General features: G+C 42.9%; 2 protein-coding genes across 6 annotated transcripts; one reads left to right on the top strand and one right to left on the bottom strand.

Annotated features, from left to right (window-relative positions):
• Positions 1–373: 373 nt before the first annotated feature.
• On the top strand, positions 374–20328 carry slc38a10 (solute carrier family 38 member 10). 5 transcript variants are annotated; one of them, XM_063894070.1, is made up of 18 exons: positions 374–563; positions 919–1135; positions 2936–3053; positions 3240–3285; positions 3426–3519; positions 3797–3940; positions 5987–6111; positions 9937–10039; positions 10193–10375; positions 10696–10804; positions 12008–12114; positions 12202–12352; positions 14060–14227; positions 14304–14729; positions 14831–14914; positions 17208–17228; positions 17594–17731; positions 18390–20328. In XM_063894070.1, the coding sequence occupies exons 2-18, from the start codon at positions 1046–1048 to the stop codon at positions 19544–19546; spliced, it is 3264 nt and encodes a 1087-aa protein (XP_063750140.1). In that variant the 5' UTR covers positions 374–563; positions 919–1045; the 3' UTR covers positions 19547–20328. The 5 variants fall into 5 exon arrangements, with proteins under 5 accessions (XP_063750140.1, XP_063750142.1, XP_063750141.1 ...); XM_063894072.1 differs by having other exon boundaries at positions 14319–14729; XM_063894071.1 differs by lacking the exon at positions 5987–6111 and adding an exon at positions 6850–6974.
• A 35-nt stretch (positions 20329–20363) lies between these two features.
• ndufaf8 (NADH:ubiquinone oxidoreductase complex assembly factor 8) lies at positions 20364–21710 on the bottom strand. Its single transcript, XM_063894090.1, has 3 exons — positions 21422–21710; positions 20720–20830; positions 20364–20633 (listed from the first exon to the last, which is right to left on the bottom strand). The coding sequence occupies exons 1-3, from the start codon at positions 21500–21502 to the stop codon at positions 20613–20615; spliced, it is 213 nt and encodes a 70-aa protein (XP_063750160.1). The 5' UTR covers positions 21503–21710; the 3' UTR covers positions 20364–20612.
• Positions 21711–21864: the final 154 nt, after the last annotated feature.

Genomic DNA, 21864 nt, shown 5'->3' on the forward strand with positions numbered 1-21864 from the left:
TATATATTGCATCACACACCTATTTCATAACCCCACAAGTATTTCCAAAGGCAATAATAAAAATAGGCCTTTGACATAATTCCTTTTTAAATAAAAACTATTTTCTACTATAATGACTCAGTTATATATATATATATATATATATATATATATATATATATATATATATATTATTTGTAACTTATTGCCTATTTATTTTGTTCAGGATTTTTTCATAGATATATTTAATTTGCAGTTTACTTACAGTACGTCTCATTTCTAAAAGCACTGCTTTCAGTACCGCAGTGTCACCACTAGCAGGCGCTAGAGTATTTCCACAGTAATGAAACCAGCTGTTGGTTTCGTCTTTCTCACTTCCTCGACTATAATCTCTACTTCCTGGATACGCGTTCGGAAAAAAATACAGCCAGGCTGGATTTGTCATTATTTTCTTTTTTTTTTACCGAGTTTCAAATAACGTGTTGCTTATATTTACACAAAAGGATTCTAAAGATAAACCATTTGTGGTGGTTTTAATGTCAGGAAAACACCGATTATGGCGTAAAGGGGAATTCACTTTAAAGGTGAGTTTAGCCAATTTACTCAAAACTATGACGTTACTAATGGTTACCAACCGTTAGCTTTCTAGCTAAAAGCGAACTTACTTACTAATGAAACTATGACTTGACTAATGGTTACCGACTGTTAGCTTTCTAGCTAAAGTTGAAGCGAATTCGCTCATGAAACTGTGACGTTACTAATGGTTACCGAGAATTAGCTGTCTATCTAAAAGTTAACTAACTAATGAAACAATGACTTCACTAACGGTTACTAGCGGGCGTTTTGTACTATTGTTCGCTTGTCTTAAAAAAAGGATTAGATTTGAAAGTGCGCCAAATGTTTAACTCGTGTTGTGTGTGTGTGTGTGTTTTCGCCTAGAGCGCCACGTCATTGGAAAAACACACACCCGGATTTCAGCCTCCCAGCTTTGCGTTCAATGAGCCACTGTCTCCGTGTCTTCTGAGATTTACTCACCCAGGGAGGAGCAGTCAGTAAACGGGTCAACATGACGGCGTCTAACTGGGGTCTCATCATGAACGTGGTGAACAGCATCGTGGGTGTCAGTGTGCTCACCATGCCCTTCTGCTTCAAACAGGTGGGTTCACCTGCGGAGGTTTACAGGTGCTTCGGCAAAAAACCCTCCGCCCAGCAGGACCCCTTCTTTTAGCTGTTAACTTTAACTTTATAAACGCAGAGGTGGAAGAAGTAATGACATTTAATTCCAAACTAAAAGCTGTGGTGTAATGGAACTAAGTACATTTACTCAAGTACTGCACTTAAGTACAATTTTGAGGTACTTGTACTTTACTTTCATTTACGTTTACACATTATGCTACTTTATACTTTTACTTCTCTACATTTTGTTGGCAAATGTTGTACTTTAACTCCACTACATTTATTTGACATATTTAGTTACTAGTTATTGTGCAGCAAGACCCCTTCTTTTAACTTTTCTCTTAGGAGATGGACTAATGTTGTTTTCTTTTAGCAATTTAAAAAAAGGACTGCATTTAACAACAGTTTTCATGACTGATTAATCCTCGGAATGTAATCTCTGGATTAAACATGGTGTCTATAAAGTTCAAAGTCCAAGGCTACGTCTTTTAATGTCTTGTTATGTCAGTCCAGCATCCAAAGATATTCAGTCTTAAACATCTATATTTTGAAAGCTGAAAACAGTATATCGTGCTACTATAGCTGATACAACACAATTCAACAGAAACGGGAACTAAAAACTACCCAAAATACCACAGAGCGGTGAATCAACATCTCTCTGAAGTTGTTAGAACATTGCAAACTTTAGCTTGATGGCCTCATGTTGGTGTGTTATGTGTCATTATTGTACGAGGATATGAGTGTGCAGGGATATTTACTTAATGAAGGACTGTGCTATTTTTATCGCCTGGCAACTTTCTCATAAGATCAGTTGATGCTTGGTTGAACATTAACAGCATCTCCATCTGTCCTGGGACTTCATCAAGACTATATTCACACTCACCATTCAATCATTCGAACACATTATCTTAAAGGGTTTCGGCATAAAAAAGCTCCTGGGTTTTTAAAAGCTCTGCTGAAGTACCCTTTGGTAAAATACTTTAGAGTAACGCGTTAACCTCCAATCTCTCTACAGAAAACATGGTGGAAATAGAGAGGTATTCATAAAGTAACATTGTCATCACAAAAGGAATTAATGAAGGATCACAGTACTCATGGAAACTATTTTCTGTGAAGTGTTTCAGTCCATTCGTGCCTCCCAACCACTCTGTGTGTTTGTTGTGAGCAAAGTGGACAAAAGTACTATGCAAATACAATATTTGTGGAGTGTTTGTGCACAGAAGGAACACAAAAGATAAGGGTTAGCGTTTCACAGTTCTTTTAAAGGCTAGATCTTTCTTAAAATAACATGGATAAATGCAATTGACCTCTCTGTTAATGAAGAATGATCTTTTCATTTCTTTTTCACACGGGTTAAATTGTTGTGTTTCTGCTATAGATTTTTAAACAAACACATAAGAGGATAAAAGCGGCGCCTTTTTCATAAATTATTTTGAGGATATCCTGCACATGAACAAGCTATCCATTCTTTTTATAAATTGAAGTGTGTGCAAAGTTTTAAAAGGATCCATAGACCTTTTTAGTTTATTTAATTTACAGCTGACAAATGTGTTTCCTCCTGACTTCATTTAGTCCTCCTGGTACTAAATGAAGGACATTTAGAAGTAGGTTGCCAGTTTGAATCCCAGCCAGGTATACAAATGTAATCATGGTCATTTTAAAAACAAGATGCTTATTCGATATGAGGATATTATTTATCATTTAAGTCCAATTACCAGATTTTAGGATAATCATTGTGTGTCTGCTGTGTGACTAAGTCTCCCTCCTTCCTCTCTTACAGTGTGGGATTGTTCTGGGAACCCTCCTGTTGTTCTTCTGTTCGTGGATGACCCACAAGTCCTGCATGTTTCTGGTCAACACAGCAAGCAACACCAAGAGACGGACCTACGCAGGACTGGGTGAGTTTAAACGTGTACATGTTAAACATTGCTGTAGCAGAAGCCTTTGTGAATGAACCGGCAGGCAGTGTCAGCAATAGACAGTTAAACTTGATTACAGAAAACCTCCTGCCTATGATAATTTCCCCACACTGCCATCTTTTTATCCAAATGTTGTTCACACTGACGTCACTCCCTTCTCCGCAGCCTTCCATGCTTACGGGAAACCAGGAAAAACTGTGGTGGAGCTGAGGCAAGTGTTATTATTTATTCAGGACTCATTATGCTCTATTAAAAGGGTTTATCACGGCTTGATTTTCTACAGATAATTATCAAATACAGTGGATTATTCCCCAAACCATAGCTGATAATAATTTCTCTCTCCCCCTGCAGTATGATCGGTTTGATGTTGGGCACCTGTATCGCCTTCTACGTGGTGATAGCTGATCTGGGCTCGAATTTCTTCGCTCAGCTGTTGGGTTTACAGGTTTGAGACCTTTATTTGCTTAGTTTATCTCCTAATCTTTAGACATATCCACTGCTTTCTTCTGTGTTGAAATAAGTGGGGACTGTTTATGGGGCCACACATGCACTCCTCTTCCAAGCGTGAGACTATCCACGTGTTTTAAACATTTAGGTTATGTAAAAATGCATTTGTTTGGGAAACAATGAGCATGAGCAATGAGACTCAGATTATTAAAAAGATGGTTCCTGAGTTTGCTTTAGAAAGTATGAACACTGTCCCTTGACTCTATCCTCTCAAGGTGACGGGCAGTTTCCGCATCCTGCTGCTGTTCGCCGTGTCTCTGTTCATCGTCCTCCCGCTGAGTCTGCAGAGGAACATGATGTCCTCAATCCAGTCCTTCTCCGCCATGGCTCTCATGTTCTACACCCTATTCATGTTCACGGTGAGCCCGACAACACACACACACAGCGAGGTATCTGAACACGCTGCAGTGGAGATAGACTTTGGTTTAAAGCTAGACAACTAAAGAGAGGAGCCCTCGTAAAAGATAAAATGCTTTTATTAAGTCATATAAAGTTAATCATAAAGTGCAATGACCTGAAATGTGCTGGACAGAGAGAAAGAGAGTATTGAAGTGGTTCCTACTGAAGCTAAAAACCTGCATTTAAAGGATCTATTTATTTGTATTTAATCTATAGAAATGTAGGACAGTTTCCTGAAGTACTTATTGATATTTATACTTCCTCACAGACATAAGGAATATAAATGCCTTAACAAACTGTAATTGCAACACAGTTCATTGACTTTTCTGTCTGTTTTAACCTATTTAATCCCAGGATATTGTTTGGATAATAATATTTTCTATGTGGTAATTGCTCCTTTTCTGCTCGATTGTATAGAACTTCTCCTTTATCGACACCATTGTTTTCTTGCTCCTCTTTTTTTTAAAGAGCAAATTCACACTGAATCTCATCAGGCAGAAAACAATTGCTGCTCTGCTGATTCAGAGGCTGTCCCCTGGGACGGAGACACGCCTTGGAAAACGGCCACCAGAGACATTAAAAGCTCTGTTAGTGTAAAGTCAATGGAGGTCACACAGTCAACCCCACTTAGTCACAAACCCTTGCATTTCAAGGGAATTATCTTTCTATACTTGCTCATTTGTTGCCGTCTCTTAAACATGTGACTATAAGACGTTAAGTCTCTTATCCTAATTCAACACAACATTCCTGTTTGTACATCCCTCTCTCTGCCTCAGCATTGAGCAGAAAGCCCCTATAGCAGCAGCTGAAATATTTCTGAGGCTTACCTTAGTGATTGTTTGGATAAAGCTACTGCAGGATTGTGGTAGAACTAGGAGAAGGTTGAGGACTCGCATTAGTTACATTTTCTAGCCATGTAGCTTACTCTCAATCCTGTGATGATGTTTGAGTTTCATCTTACTGTCCAAGCAAGGGACTGTTTATTACAAAACTCCTTTACAAAACCGCGATGATTGAAAAGATGCATTATCTTGCAAGGTGTTTTGGGATAACCTTTGAAATGTCCACATTGCCAACGTGACTTTTCATTTAACCTCTTGAATTCAACGGAATAAAGTTAGTGTATAAAATGTCAGAAAATACCTAGGTAAGTGATGTCTTGAAATAGTTGTTTTTGTTCACTAAAACCTGAAGATATAGATTTGTTTTAACCCTTAAACCCAGCAAACTCCAACACAAAAGACAACAAAATAGGACATGACAACACTGCTAAAATAAATAATGAAATACTGAAGTACTCGACTGATATGACATCCAATCAAAGTGAGTACTGTTAATAAAAAATAATATAATATACACATCTAAATAATAATAATTGGGATATATGAATAGAGTAAAAAAATAAAACAATATTGGTACACTATACACTCATAAGCCACTAAAGTAGCAGCTGGTATGACTTTATTCAAGTAGGACGTCCAATTCACTAAACACACTCTCGCAGCCCTGATGGATTCTTCCTTCATGTGTTCGAGCGCTGAAACGTACCAAAGGAGTGTGTCTCCAGCGTCGTTCCAGCAGGGGTTTTCTGCCTCCTGTGATTCAGCCCGTTTTCTCTTTAAATACACACACAGAGTTTGTGTGTGTGTGTGTGTGTGTGTGTGCGTCTGTTTTAGCGAGCCGTATTGCTGCCTCTACAGATCTCACTTCTGTCCACAGTCTCTCTGTGTGATGAGTAGCTCCGTAGCATGGTGATAACCTGGAACGGTGGTTTGGTGTGTGTCTGGCTTCAGATCCAGGCCCGGCCCAGTCCAGACCCCTAACCCTCTAACAGTGATGTATCTCCTTTCCTTCCCTCATTTCATCCTACTCTTGGTTTCTCCTCTCCTGCTCATTTGCACCCCTTTTACTCTCCTCCACTACTTCCTCTCCTCCTCTGCACCCTTTGTTTGCTCCCCCCCCCCCCCCCCTCTCCCACCGCTGTTTTCTGCTGCTTCCCGCTGTAGATAGTGTTGTCGTCTCTGCGCTACGGCATAATCTCAGGCTCCTGGGTGGAACAGGTTCACCTGTGGCGCTTCAAGGGCGTCATTCAGTGCCTGCCCATTATCGCCACAACCTTCTGCTGTCACCCGTAAGTAAACCACGGAAACCCAACCATCACCGTAAGAGCAGTCAGGGGGGGGTCGGAGAATGAAGGAAGCCAGATGTTGCCACCGCATCTTTTACGCTCCTTAAACGCTTCCTCCCACCTACCTGAACCTTCCGCCAAATCCTCTCATTCCCATTTTTCACCTTTTTTTTAAATTCGGGTTTGGTCTGAGCAATTTGAGGTGTGTGTGTGTGTGTGGGTGGGTGTGTGTGTGTGTGTGTGTGTGTGTCTGGTTCTGTGTCTGTGTCTGTCTTCTGGTGGCAGTAGTAATAAGGCAGAGGAGTGTGTTGTTTTTAAGCCCCACGCCCAGGATGAGCAGCCTGGGTGTGGGAGGGTGGAGGGTTGTGGGGTGTTCTGCTGTCCTTTTTTTGGACTTTATCAGGTAATTAACGGAGCAAGACGTAAGAAACGCATGCTGATCGAAAACCTGTGGGCCCATTTTTGTCTGGATCCCCCTTTTGATTTTGATCAAATATATGATTTCTCCTTTTATTCATTACCTTCAGTTTTCCTCAGCCATGACAGGTTTTTTGTTCAGTATGGGGTCTCTTGTCATGTCTTTCTGTTTTCTCTCTACTCATTGATTACTTTCATTATCTGTCTGTGAGGCGTCAGCATGGGTGCGGGCCCCCCCTCCTCCTCCTCCTCCTCTTCCCCAACCTGTCTTCATTTGGTTTCGGGCCGTAACCCCCTTCCCCTCCCCCCCTCCTTCCCCCTCAGATGGTGCTGTCCTCGTTCAAACACGGGGTGCTCAGCGGCTGGTGGCTAGTGCAGGTCAATGTGGTGCGCTGGGAGGGGGTGTTTCGCTGCCTCCCCATCTGTGGGATGGCCTTCGCCTGTCAGTCGTAAGTACTCCCCACCCCCCAACCCCGTACCCACCCCCACCCGTACAGGACCACGTAATAAAAACTAATCACAGACGAGATTTGAGGCTTCAGAATACGGGAAAATCTGACTGTAATCCAAATATTACCTAGATCCTGGGCCTTTTTTCCACTGTATAGTTCCTGACCTTAAGCAGTGAATTAAATCTGTAACTGCTGCATGTAGAAATTTAGCAATCATCACAATTTGTGCATGTGCACCTTCATCATTCCCTCAAGCCAGAGTGTAGGGTTTTGGGTGAGTTTGGGTCGTGGAAATTGAGGGAGGGATTTTTAGGAGCAAAGGGAGGCTGCTTGTGTGTTTTTCACAGATCATCTGTATCTGCTCCACTGTCTGCCCTCTGGAGAGTTAACCTGCCAAACTGATATAGTTATTTCTGAACTGCCAAGGAAAAAACCAATGTGGCAGTTACAGAAAGTCAATCGATGTTGGAAGACTGGCATTCAGTTGTAAAGTGACTTTAATCACAAAAAATAGAATTTGCTGCAAGAAACAAAGTGAAATTGTATTACATTTAGTCAATGTTAGGGGGAAAATAAAATACTAACGTTTTAATCATGTATTAATCAACATAGCACTTCTATTGGATAGCGCTCCAACACATTGTACATGGTAGGCTAACGGGCGGGACACTCGAAGCGTTTGACCAATCACAACAGAGCTGGCCAGCTGACCAATCAGAGCAGACTGGGCTCTGGTTTCAGACAGAGGGTGAACAGAGGTGCTTCAGCACAGGCAGTATGAGAAAAATAAAGAGCTTTTTGAACATTAAAGCATGGAGACATGTCCCAGGAGAGACACTAAATACAAATATGAAAATGAGCTGAATGGGGCCCCTTTAACTTTCCCTGCAGTGAATGCAGAGTTCACCACAACTTGTCACTACTTTCAGTTTAATCAGAGCATCGCTGAGTCACCATTAACATTCATTTATCCATTTTCATCATCTGCATGCTCTCTGCTGTCCCCTGCGCTTTAGTGCTTGCTCTGGGTTTGGGGTGAGATGAGGCTGAAGTCTTATCTGGGATTTGAATGCAGTGCTGGGGAAGGATGCAGGGAGTGTTTCGGCCAGGTCGTGTGTGTGTGTGTGTGTGTGTGTGTGTGTGTGTGTGTGTGTGTGTGTGTGTGTGTGTGTGTGTGTGTGTGTGTGTGTGTGTGTGTGTGTGTGTGTGTGTGTGTGTGTGTGTGTGTGTGTGTGTGTGTGTGTGTGTGTGTGTGTGTGTGTGTGTGTGTGTGTGTGTGTGTGTGTGTGTGTGTGTGTGTGTGTGTGTGTGTGTGTGTGTGTGTGTGTCAGGAGAGGGGGACCATAGACTCTTATCATCGCACAACGCCAACATAACATTTGAGGTGTGCACATGTTAGAGGAGGAAGTGTGTGTGTTTACGCATGTGCGCTTTGTGTTCCCTCTAGCAGCGCTGAGTGATATTTGGCAGGGGGATTTTTTGGCCTGAGCGAGGCGAGCGCTCCGTTTCAGGCGGCAGGCAGCTAAAGCCAAACCACTAATCAACACATTGGACCGCCGCCATCCTACAGACACACTGATGTATTCACAGGCTGATTAAACAGCTCTCAGCACATTGGGTTTTTATTACGTTCATGAAATGTGTTTACTTTCAGTTAAAACATTACTTAACATCACCATTATGACGGGGCGGGAGCTGGCCCCGTTGTGTTTTTGGCGGAGCAGTTAGCTCATAATAGAGGGACATAAGAAAAACATGTGCGGTGGAAATGTCCCTCCGTGATGCTACTGTCAGCTTTCAACTCCGACTCAATGATATTAGCTACGGCACACACTCGAGCCCTCCTAGCACATTGTCCCACGTTCGCTTTGAAGACCGTCATATTAACTGGTTTCCGGATCGAACAAGCGTTGAGATAAAAGCAGCGTGGGACAGTGTTTGCTCATAAAAGCCGACTGTGAATGAGAGGACAAGAGGCAGTGAAAGATACTGCATCTCTCTCTCTTATTTTACTCTATGTCTTTTCTTTTATTTGATATACTGTGTAAGGGAAAGGTAGAAAGAGAGGATATGAAGCTCTCAAACCTTCCAGGATCTCGCTTTCCTAAATAAATCCTGTAAAATGAATGTTGACAGTCCCCATCCACGCCCCACCCTCTGTTATTACAACAAACAGAAAAAGGCAGAACCTGTGTTTACAGACTCTCTGAAACCGAAGCCAGCCTTAACTACTGTCACCCAATCTCTGTCACACACACAGTCATGCACACACTTCCTACATTCTTCACCCCCACTGCCATGGTAACATGTCCATCGACTGCAATTAAACATGTAATTGCAATATAATAGTTTTCCAAAATATCCCACCTGTTGAAATGTTGTTGCATTCATGTGCTTGTCAGATGTTCGTGTGATTCATGTGCTTTATGTCCGGGATATCATGGGTCTAAATTACGTCGGGAATAAGTTATATTTTATTAAATCAAAGTAAGATTATTAAGCAAGCTTCACAGCTTTTAGTTGTTGTTGTTTAACTTGTAAATATGTCATTTTTGATCACGTTTTACAAATAGGCGATCAGTAAAACTAGAAAATCTTGACTACAGCTTAGTAGACAAAACCCCCAAGAATCGCTTAGTAGCGACGTGCATCATTTGGTGATCGAGTGGAGCAAACGGGCCTCCATATGGCTACTCACTAAAGACATCTACAGAGCAGATCCTTCTTTCAAATTTAGAGGAAGTAGACTTTCATAACGCTGCTTGTTGTCAGCTTTTAGAAATGACTGATGCGTCTTACAACCGTGGGACTACTTCTCTGCTAGATTAAGGAGCGGTGCGTCCCACAGCTCACAGTCGTATATCTGATCATCCAGACGGCACATGAATGCACGAGAGCTGCAGCAGTGTGTGTTTGGCAGCATGCGCAGTGTATTTGTTGGGCTGCTTGTCTCTCACAGGCAGGTGCTGCCCACCTACGACAGCCTGGACGAGCCGTCCGTCAAACGCATGAGCACCATCTTCACTTTGGCCCTCAACGTGGTCACCATCTTCTACATCACTGTGAGTGGGAACGCACTTCAACAACCTACTGCCACTGACACAAGCTACTGGTGTCACTGATGCCTTTTGTATCTGTTGTACAATTGAACCCGAACCCACTAATGCATATTTATGTCCCCTGTGTTTGATTCCTTCCGTCTCTCTCTGAACCAGGTGGGTTTCTTCGGCTACGTCAGTTTCACCGACAACATCGCCGGCAACGTGCTGATGAACTTCCCGTCCAACCTGGTGACGGAGATGATCCGCGTTGGCTTCATGATGTCTGTGGCCGTCGGATTCCCCATGATGATCCTGCCCTGCCGCCAGGCCATCAACACCATGCTGTTTGAGCAGCAGGTGAGCTGAAACTAATACTAATAATGATATATATGGCGTGAAGGGCACCCAGAGAGCCCAGACCTGAACCCACTTCTGACTTCCCGCTTGTGTTTTGGGTGTAAACCATACCAGTACCGTGGAATCTCGGTCCCATGATGATGTGAAACGAAAACAAATGAAGCACAAGGATCGCTGTAGTTACAAATGCCGAGGAGGACAAGCTACTGTAGGAACAAAAATCGAATCCAACCCTTAGAAAAATCTAAATAATGGACCTATGAGACTTATTTTATACGTTTTGTCTTTACATACGTGCTCCTCTCCTCTCCGTCTCACAGCAGAAAGACGGGACGTTTGCCGGCGGGTACATGCCTCCTCTGCGCTTCAAGATGATCACCCTCTGCATCGTGTTCGGCACCATGCTGGGAGGCATCCTCATCCCCAACGGTACATTGTGTGTGTGTGTGTGTGTGTGTGTGTGTGTGTGTATGTGTGTGTGTGTGTGTGTGTGTGTGTGGCTTGCTGACTGGAGGTCTTTAAGGGGCGGAGTAGCCGGGGAGCTTTACGACGTGTGTGTGAATGCGACTTTACGAGTCAGTGACTGTCACACTCTAACACAGTCCTTAAATCAGGGCCCCTAACTTTTATCTCCTTTTAGACATGCAGACGGGAAGATAGGGCTATTATTCTCCCAGACAAACACACACACACACACACACACACCAATATTGGCCCGACGTCAGCTTCTTTGAGTCTTTTCCGGCCCGCTCACAAACGGCTCCAAAATGGTGGCGATGTAAAGGTTAAAATTAGTTTATGTTTTATTCATCCCTTTTATGTGGTGGCTGTTTGTTAAACTTTTGATTGGGTTAACACACACACACACACACACACACACACACACACACACACACACACACACACACACACACACACACACACACACACACACACACAGTGGGTTTGGCTGGCTCTTTGTGTATCTAATCAGACTAATAGACTGAGGAGAAGGGAGGTAAGGACCCTGGGGAGAACAGACACTAAATCTGAGGGAGACAATATGGTGTCCGTCTTCCGGATGAACGATGGCTCGGCCCCGGTCCATAGAGACTTGGGAAGGGGGGGGCCAGGGCTCTCTGCTGCCAGGAAAAGGGGTGGCATGGATGGGCGGGTGCTGGTTGTGAATGGCATAGAATCAGGTGTGAATGGAGTGAATCATAAAGAGTGGAGAGAGTGTTGCTTCTAACACCTCAAGGGATAGAAGCTGGATCTTTTGTTATATTATTTGAACTGTTTCGATTATGTGATTTGACTTTTAACATAGACAAACATACTTTGATCGTCTGTGCCCTAGAGGTGATCTCTATGATTACACTGTAGCTGTTGAAACCACAGATCATTAGCTAGCTGAAAGTGGCTCTTCCAGCCTGTTATTATACCAATATCACAGAACCTTGGGAGGAATGGAACATATCAGTCCATTGTTGTGTCTAGGTGTTGTTTAGATCAAGATCAAGATGGCAAAAAGGGGGGAGGAATTTCGTCTTAAATAGGCGGTTAATGGCATTAAGGTACATGTCCTGGTTGGGAGTTACTCTACAAGAGCACAACATGATCTCTGTGTTTCTCTTTCCCCTTTTCTCTCTTCAGTGGAAACCATTCTGGGTCTGACTGGAGCCACTATGGGCAGCCTGATCTGCTTCATATGCCCCGCTCTCATCTACAGAAAGATCCAGAAGAATGGCTTCATCTCTCAGGTGAGACAGACGCCTTTTACAGAATCCTTTCCTCAGTCAGAATCTGTCCACTAACCTGCTGTCCTCCTCTTCCTCTGTGTCCTGTAGCTGGTGCTCTGTGTGGGTCTGGGCATCCTGCTGGTCAGCACCTTCACCACCCTCTCAATATCGGCCAGAAGCCCGGTCACAAAGATCCAACCCCCACCTCCAGCACCTGGGAAAATCCACCTGCCTCTACCAGACCTCACTGAGCAGCACGGTAAAGATCACGACACGGGCTAATGACTGGCGATCACTTACCTAGCTGATGGACTAGAAGAAAGCGGTTCACTAATGAGCCATGGAGACATTTGTCTCAACGAGGCCGGAGTCGGGGTTGTCTGCCGCGCCTCAGATCACACGGCATGTAATTACTTCATGCAGAAGGCTCCAGCGGCACCGGACACATATTTATTTCCTGTTTTATTTTCGAAGTCGTGCCTCTAAAAGAGAATATGAGCCAGTGGCAAAGGGACTAAAAACAAAAGCCATAGAAAGAGAGAGAGGGTTTTTTTCATGCGTGTGAGGAGAAGAGAGGGAGGCTGGGAGACAGACAGGCCGGGTGAGGAGATAACCTCTTGATAATATCAGAGCGCAGCGCCGAGTGCTCGACATTGATGGAGCGAGAGTGATGCCCTTCAAACTCCAGTAATTTCTCTCTCCACACACTCTCCCTCTGTTCATTCCCCCCCCCCCCCCCCCCCTCCTCTGCCATATCTCCTGTGGCAGCAATGCCTGCAAGCTCTGGCTGTATAAAGGGAAGAGGGTGATACGGGTTTGGGGAGGGTAGAGGGGAGTTTTCTCTCCCTAGTTTCTCCAGCGGCATATTTTTCTAACATGCTCACTGACGCCTTGGAGCAGACACATTTTTCACTCCATGTAAAACTAGTGCAGTCCAAACTTTCATCTCCCGTTTACCTCATCTTCCTCTCTTTTCTTATCTCTCTTTCTAATTTATTACACTCACCAATCAGGTCAGCTGTGCCATTTCCAGTATTTGCTGCCCTCTAGTGGATAAGATAAACCTTTATTGATCCCCGTAAGGTCAGGTGTCTCAGCAGTAACGTTAATAAGGGTAAACACTGGATAGGACAGATATGAATTCACACAAGTATTACAATAATTATAGTCGTAGAATTAAAGAGGAAAGTGACAGTATGAGTTCAAATTAAAGGTGTTTTACAGATATCTATAGCTGTGGATCTTTAAATATATATATTCATGTTATTGTGTAAGTGCAAGTCGAGCTATGGATCCCCTCCTCAGTAATAATGGAGACTTTTTTTATCAGTTACATCTCAGAGAGTAGTACGCAGTTCATGTGAGATAAACCGAGGTGTTAATTCATTTTAATGCCAAGATTTAATGTGTGTGATAAATACAACTGTTCAAGAACATGTACGTGTGATGTGCATGTCGGGGCGGTAAGGACCCTGAAGAGTGCAAGTCAGGGCCAGTGTTTCATAGTAATGCGCTAGAATTCAGTTGTTTTGTTGAGGCAATAGCGGAAAAATGTAGGCGTCCAATTTATGGCTTCTTAATTTAGCCGCAGCAGTGTGTCTCATGTTGCATTTTCTCACTCAAATAGTTTATAAAGTCAAAGGTAAAGGTCCCTTCCTCCCTGGAATCCGGCCTTACCTCAGTCTCACTAAGCTTCTTTTAGCACGTTTTTTTAACATTTCTGTCTTGTAGAGGGTGAACGGGACAGTGCCGCGTTGCTGCAGGTTATTAGAGAGCAGCAGGAGCAACAGAAGAGAGTCGCCGACAAGCAAGGAAAACTTCTGGCCTTCATAAAAGAGCAACATGATCGTACGGATCTATTTTCAAATACTTATTTTAACAGGGAACTCAGTTTGGCTGAAAAAGCTGGGGAATATATGACATGAGTGGGAATGTAATAGATGGTGTTTTGTGTGTCTTAATGTAGAAAATCTTCCAAACAAGAAGCCAGTGGAGATAGCGAAACCTGACCTTCCACCAGTAGAGGGGCCACAACCCGTAGAGAGGGACCCTCCTGAGGCCCCGCAGATTAAAGTACCGGTGGAGCTACCAGAGAAGAAGAAGGAGGAGGTGCAGTTAGACCGCCCCGACGCCGGTAAGGAAACTGACACAAAGCTGAAATCCTCTCTGGACTTTGAGCTATGTAGGATAATTGTTCTTCAATTTCCCAGGTGTCGCGTTGCCAGAAGGCGAGGCACACCGTCATGAGCCCCCCATCCCTCATGACGCGGTGCTGGTGGACACAAGGAAGAACAACGCAGAGCTGGAGGAGGATAACAAACAACCGGAAGGACCAAAAGAAAAGGAACAGCAAGGTTTAAGGCCCTCTGAGGAGCTGGAGGGCAAAAAAGGCAACAACAACGAAGAGAATCTGAAGCCTGTAAAGGACGTTGTGGGCAGAGAGGAGGTGGATTTGGGCGGAGGTGAAGTCCGGTCCAATGAGGTGCTGGAGAAGCCGGTTGCCGAGGAAGACAAAAAGCCAGAGGTTCCCCCGCTGAAGGAAGTGGAGAAGCTCGACCCGGTGAAAGATCCTCCAGTGGGGAACGCAGGCGAGGTGGGGGATAAAGCGGGCAAAGCTCCGGACGCTGCAGGGAAACGTGAGTGTATTCTGTTTTAAATCAGTCCAGTTTATGGCAGATGGTTGGGAAACTGCTCCAGGGTAATGCAACCTAACCTGTGACATGTTTTGATCCGTCAGTTCCACTTCCTGAAGGAGAGCATCGGCCTGCAGACAAGGGTCTCGGAGCAGAGAGTAAAGACACAGCGGACGAGAAGATGGAAGGTGAGCAGAGTAACATTTTTCAGAGATCCAAGAGTGATTATGGTCTGCAGTCACTTTGATAGCAGCAATTCAACACTGTGTCATTTGGTAATGTTGTTGTGTTTGTTTTATTGATAAACTGGGTCAAAAATCTATATTTCATCCTGCTAAATTAAAGGGATAGTTTACATATGAGTTACTTATCTATATTCAGTTTATCACAGAGGAGAATCTGCATGTCTACAGGAAAACATATTTAAGCCACCTAAAAAAAGGCGTAACGATCAATATCAGTGTGCGCTGCATTTAGAATTAGGGTTGCAAAGGGGCGGAACATTTCCGGTAAATTTCTATGGGAAGTTAAGCTGGGGAATTTTGGAAATATTTCATATTGGAAACGTTCCATGGGAATGATGGGAATTTATCAGAATTTATGGGAATTTATGGGAACTAACTGGGAATTGATGCAATGGCATGAACAGATATATAAACAACTGCTAGCTAAACAACTGGAATGATCTTCAAAACATCTTGCAAGAGGGAGATAAAAACAGCATCTCATGTGAGGTAGCTACACTTTATAAGTGTTTCATAGACGGTAAAGGAAGTGATGCTAGCTATGGCTTATTTAGCATTTAAGTTACCAGCTATAGCTATCTCCTAGATGAATGCATCTGTATGTGATATTTGCCATTTAAACATAAAATAATTATATTACCAAACCTTTCTTCACTTTGTGCAGTCCACAGGCTCAAATGTGTGGCTTCAATAGTCTTGTGCTTTGGGCTCAAAATTGTGGTCCAGTCTTCTAGAAATCATATGTGCATGTGATGGAGGAATGCACAGTGCCTGTAGGGGGTGGGGTCTCAATAGCAGTGTGCTATGTGCATGTGATTGAGGAATGGCAAGGTTATACTTGAATGGCATCTGTTTGTTTTAGTCAAGATAATGCAAAAAAAATACTTTCCCCAACTATATTCAAGTTCCCTATGAAGATTTGGAAAATTCCCAGTTTATTCCCTTAAATTCCCATTTATTCCTTTAAATGTCCTGTTTATTCCTTTAAATTCCCAGTTTAGTCCCTTGACTTCCCGTGTTTCCCTTAAATTCCCAGTTTATTCCCTTAAATTCCCATTTATTCCCTTAAATGTCCCGTTTATTCCCTTAAATTCCCAGTTTATTCCCTTAAATTCCCATTTATTCCCTTAAATGTCCCGTTTATTCCCTTAAATTCCCATTTATTCCCTTAAATGTCCTGTTTATTCCCTTAAATTCCCAGTTTAGTCCCTTGACTTCCCGTGTTTCCCTTAAATTCCCAGTTTATTCCCTTAAATTCCCAGTTTATTCCCTTAAATGTCCTGTTTATTCCCTTAAATTCCCAGTTTAGTCCCTTGACTTCCCGTGTTTCCCTTAAATTCCCAGTTTATTCCCTTAAATTCCCAGTTTATTCCCTTAAATTCCCATTTATTCCCTTAAATGTCCCGTTTATTCCCTTAAATTCCCAGTTTATTCCCTTAAATTCCCATTTATTCCCTTAAATGTCCAGTTTATTCCCTTAAATTCCCAGTTTAGTCCCTTGACTTCCCGTGTTTCCCTTAAATTCCCAGTTTATTCCCTTAAATTCCCAGTTTATTCCCTTAAATTCCCAGTTTATTCCCTTAAATTCCCAGTTTATTCCCTTAAATTCCCAGTTTATTCCCTTAAATTCCCAGTTTATTTCCTTAAATTCCCAGTTTATTCCCTTAAATTCCCATTTATTCCCTTAAATTCCCAGTTTATTTCCTTAAATTCCCAGTTTATTCCCTTAAATGTCCTGTTTATTCCCTTAAATTCCTGTGTATTCCCTTAAATGTCCCGTTTATTCCCTTAAATTCCCAGTTTATTCCCTTAAATTCCCATTTATTCCCTTAAATGTCCTGTTTATTTCCTTAAATTCCCAGTTTAGTCCCTTGACTTCCCGTGTTTCCCTTAAATTCCTGTGTATTCCCTTTAATTCCCATGGCAAGTTTCCATCTTTGAAAATTCCCAGAAGGTTGCAACCCTATTTAGAATATTTCCACCTCTCTACCTTTGTCTTTTTCAATTTGCATGATTTATCCTTTGTAATCTTTTCTCTGTGATCCGTCCGTAATATTTTCTATTTGGTACACATGCTTTAAAATGCTCCAGTGTTTTCAATTCCATTTCGTTCTCCTACTTCTTGACCTGGCTTTGTCTTTTGTTGATTTTTCTTGTTCTGTTTACTTTTGCCCTCTCTCTCTGTCCTCAATCTATACCTTTTATTCTTTCTTTCTCTGCCGGACTCCTATCACAGTGATAAAAAAGCTGGTTGCAGGTATGAACTCCCTCTTGCCTCTCCTCTTTATATCCTTTATATCCTCCTCTCCTCAGCCAGCCAAGTGAATAGATATTTATACAATACATGTAAGGATTTACGTTGTCATCAAAATAATACGTTTCCAGTGTAGAATCCACCCTCTCACATTGCTCCCTAACATAGTGTGTGTGTACAGCTGCCCATCCCAGTCTACCTCTAAGGCTTCAACCTGTAGATGTGTGTTTAAGAGAGACCGTACTAAGCCATAGAGCAATTGTATTTCCCTTCCCCTCTCACATAGAGAATGTTCCATCAGTCTAAACAAGCTTCTTAACAATTCCCCCAGAGCCTTTTGATGTTCATTCCTTGTGTGTGTCCCACAGAGGGCCAGCTGGACCATGCCGTGCTGCTGCAGGTGATCAAGGAGCAGCAGCAGCAGCAGAAGAGACTCCTCGACCAGCAGGAAAAACTCCTGCATGTCATAGAGGAGCAACACAAGGAGATCCACCAGAAACTGCCCGGTGGGTGCACACACAATATTCTACAGACATGACACTATGGCCTTTAAATGATATTTGTAGACTTCAAAAGTCTGCTTTAAATGACTCGTTGATATATTTCTTAGTGTTTTCTTTTTTGTAATCATTTTTAAATCGAATGCAACAACTCTTTATTTTTGTATAAAGACATCAATGGTTGTTCATGATGCCCAGACCGATGCCACCACACCTGTACATCTTTATCAACTATAAATAAATATAGAAAACAGTTCAATTAAACTGGAATTAATTTACATCTGACATTTCTGCATTGTAGCTTGTAAATGAAAGCCTTTGAATCTTGAACTGAATTACAATACACACATTTGTTTTGAAATAAGTATCATTTTTGACTATTTCCTTGCAATTTTGCTACAGAAGGAGCTGCATGTGTACTTGCTAAATGCACATTATCCAGCACGATGATGACCAAATGATAATCAAGATTTGTGTTGATATTAATATTGGTATCAGTTATTTTTTAATGATTTTTCATTGGTATAGGTGACAAAACATTTCTACTTTTATTTGACCTTTAAATAAACAGAGGTTCGCTTTCGCTTCCATGTTGTTGATCCAAACTTCAAATCAGAGGTGGTTTATATGAGCTTTCCTAAATAAATATGTTTTAAAATTAAAGGTGCTGAAGGTGAGACGGAGAAAAGCATCCAGGAGGGGGCGGAAGGTGAAGCAGCAAAACTCAAAGAGTCCGACCTGGAATCGAACGTGAAGCAGAACAAGGACTCGGCTGGAGCCGGAGCCGTAGCCGTAGCCGGAGCCGGAGCCGGAGCCGTAGCCGGAGCCGGAGCTAGAGCAGGAACTGGAGCCGGAACTGGAGCCGGAGCTGGAGAGCCTCACGTCTTAGCCCAGAAACAAGTGCAGATGGCTGAGGTGGAGATTCCTAAAGCCGCTGCTCAGGCGGCCTACAAAGAGGACGACCATGTTGCTCCTGAAAAAGTAACCCATAAGCAGAAGGAGCTCGGGGCCAGGGGAGTGCCGCTGGGAGAGAAAAGACCTGTGGGCCGTCAGCCTGTACCTCAGGTAGCTCAAGTCGTAGAAGAAGAAAGAAGCCTAGACAAAGAAAATGAAAGAATAGAAAAACAAGTCCAGGCCAGAATTGAGCGCGAGCGCGAGATAAAGGAAAAGATGGCCAAAGAAAAGTTAGAGGAGGAGAAGATAGTGAAAGCGGTGCAGGACAGGGTGGAGAAAGAACGGCTGGAGAGGGAGAGGAGGGAGAAGCTGGCCAGAGAGCAGGAGCTGGAGAGGGCAGCGAAGGAGAAACTGGAAAAGGAGCTTGAGAAGGAGAGGGCAGCAAAGGAGAAACTGGAACAGGAGAAGGCTGCCGCAGAGAGACTTCAGCGGGAGATGCACAACAATGAAATAGTGGAGGGAGTGAAGATGGAGAGGGCGGAGGAGGCCCGGGAGAGGAAGGCCCAGATGGAAGACGGAAAGGCTGCACAGGGAGAAGGAGAAGCTTTGAAGAAAGGAGTACGAGACCTCAAAGAGAAACCTCAGACTGATGAGGAGGAGGGGGCCGTCAAAGCTCCCCCTCCGGGCTCCCACGAGAAGGTCAGGGGCCAGGGAGAGATGGATCTGAGGAGGAGGCGCCGGGCAGTGGGAACCAGAGGAGCTGCAGGGAAGGAGAACGCGGGGTCCAGGGGGGTGCCGGGTCTCGAGCCCCTGCTGGAGCTCGGGGGCTCTGATCTGCACGTGGCCCTGGAGGAGCAGCTACTGGCCGGGGCCATGGTGCACTCGCGGCAGATTAAGCAGGTCTCCGAGGACAAGGGAGCCGAATGAGACAGATTCTCACTCCAGCACAAACTTCTCACACTGTGGACCACGATATCGGTGCCTTAAATTCTTTCCTGCCTTCAAAAATATTAATGAACAAAGAGGAAAAACTTCTATTCCTTGATACTGTGTACTCTGGAGAAGCACACCGTTTATTAAAGAGCAAAGTACATGTAAATATTAACTTATTTTTGTCTTTAGGGAGGAGGATCTGGAAGAGGTTACTGTTGAAATGTATATAAACCTATGCAAATACCCTTCTGTTAACTGTTCAGAAAGCCTGGATGTATTAGTGTGTGTCTTAAGGAATTGTCTGCGTTGGTTAGTGTGTGTTTACCTGTTACTCTGAGATGTACATATTGTAATATTTCAAAATACTTTCAAATGGAAGTTAGTGAATTCAGCCTCAGATTTAAACTGTGGACAACGGAGCAGCTAGATCTCGAGCATCAAGTTACAAATCATTCCACCTTCATCATCTGTTCCCGTTTGATTTACGAGTGCCTTCTAATCCACATGCTGCTGTTTTATCCAAATGTGGCCGTTTTTTTCCCCCCTAAATGTGTGCTTTAACTCTGACTGTAAAGAGTACGATAATTATGAGAAAATAATATCATGTTCAGGACAATGTAAGAGAAAATGGATCATGGATCATCCATCGGTTGGCACTTCAACACATGTTGGACCTTTGCTTTTTACAAGAACCTATTTTTTCAATTTTTCTATGTGCATTGTATTTCCGTACATTTTGCTGAACATATTAAATAAAAACATCTATATTACATCAATGGTTTTTGGTCTGTGTTACGGTAGGAGAGACGGATAGCATTGTAAATGTTTTATTCACCTCTGCATATTACATACATTTATCAGTATTGCAACAACATGCATCTTACATTTCAACAACGTTATAAAAAGTGGTTTCTTTATTACATGACACACATTTAGATCATGTACAGTACGAAGAACATGAAGAGACTCGCACCAGAGGTCCTTCAGCACTGTTTTCTCCTCTCAAAGCTTTAAGTCGGTCTTCTGTATATTCCGCTCTTACAGCCAGGGTACTTTCCATTCATTTGGCTTTCCTCTTGGCCTGTTATAAAATAGAATACATATTCATTACGACCATCTGTCACCACCACATATGACGGATAAGGAGGATTACTGACTGTCACTTACTGCATTTGTAAAGCAGGTCTTCAGTGCCTCAAATTCCTTAGCACACATGTCCTTCTTCAGCTCCTGTCTGCCTGTCGTAGTGGCTGACACACACTTTCCATACGTTGCTGCCTGAGTTGTTGACATTCGACAGGGAATAATAGCATGAGTTATATTTTTCAGTGTCTGTCTATGGTGGAGGATATCGTAGTGATTCACAACAACAACAAATGCTCACAAAAAAGGTCATATCTGATCAGGCATTAAACAATACAGGATGGCTGAAAGTACAACATAAAAAGATGTAATAATAAGACACAGTTGGACCTTTAATGGTTCAAATTGAGAAATAAAACACACTTTTAAAAAGGACGAAACAATTGAAAACAGTTAATAAATAAGGAATAAAGAAAAGGTACAGCAACTTCAGAGATATGTGTAGTAATACAGGTGTACCTTTTAATAGTAACACACTGATTAACATTAGTGGTATTGATGACATGATGATTTAGATCAGCCTAGGCCAAGGGATAAATGTGAATACGTTTCATCAGCATTAGTTATCATGATCCACATATCTGAAGATCATGGAATACACTGATTAGATTTTGTTAGGAGCACAGTACAGACAGTAAAGCTGCAATGCATGTTAATGTGAATTCTAAAGGCCCACATAAGGACATTTCACTATTTCCCCTGCTAAGCTTTTAAAACAGTGCTTACCTCTGGTGCACACTGTGCAAAAAGTTCCGGGAAAAGTCTCAATTTCTCTCGACTGCGACTCCATGCACTTGACCCAGACATGGTTCCTGTTCGGCTGTTAAATTAGTTATTTTAAGTTAACAAGCACAGCACCTGGTGCACCAATAATGCTTCACAGTGTGTTCAACGTACAAGGAAGCTTATGAATCATTTAAATGAGAAAATACACATCAACTAGCAGCATTTCTGTGATCCATGGACAGCGCCATATTGTTGACCCTGTCATCAAGGAAACCTCCGGCAGGACATAGGGTAATGTGATTCGCTTATGTCCACGTCAATCACATGACCTACCTGAATCTGATTCGCTGTTTTCCAAATGTAGGCGTAACTGGAACACCAATAGATTTTTAAGATATCTACTTGCTGTTCCGTGATTGGCTAGCTGTCACCTCTAGCTCCGC

The sequence above is a fragment of the Eleginops maclovinus genome, chromosome 10 (assembly GCF_036324505.1).
Source record: "Eleginops maclovinus isolate JMC-PN-2008 ecotype Puerto Natales chromosome 10, JC_Emac_rtc_rv5, whole genome shotgun sequence".
In the NCBI taxonomy this organism is placed as follows: Eukaryota; Metazoa; Chordata; class Actinopteri; order Perciformes; family Eleginopidae; genus Eleginops; species Eleginops maclovinus.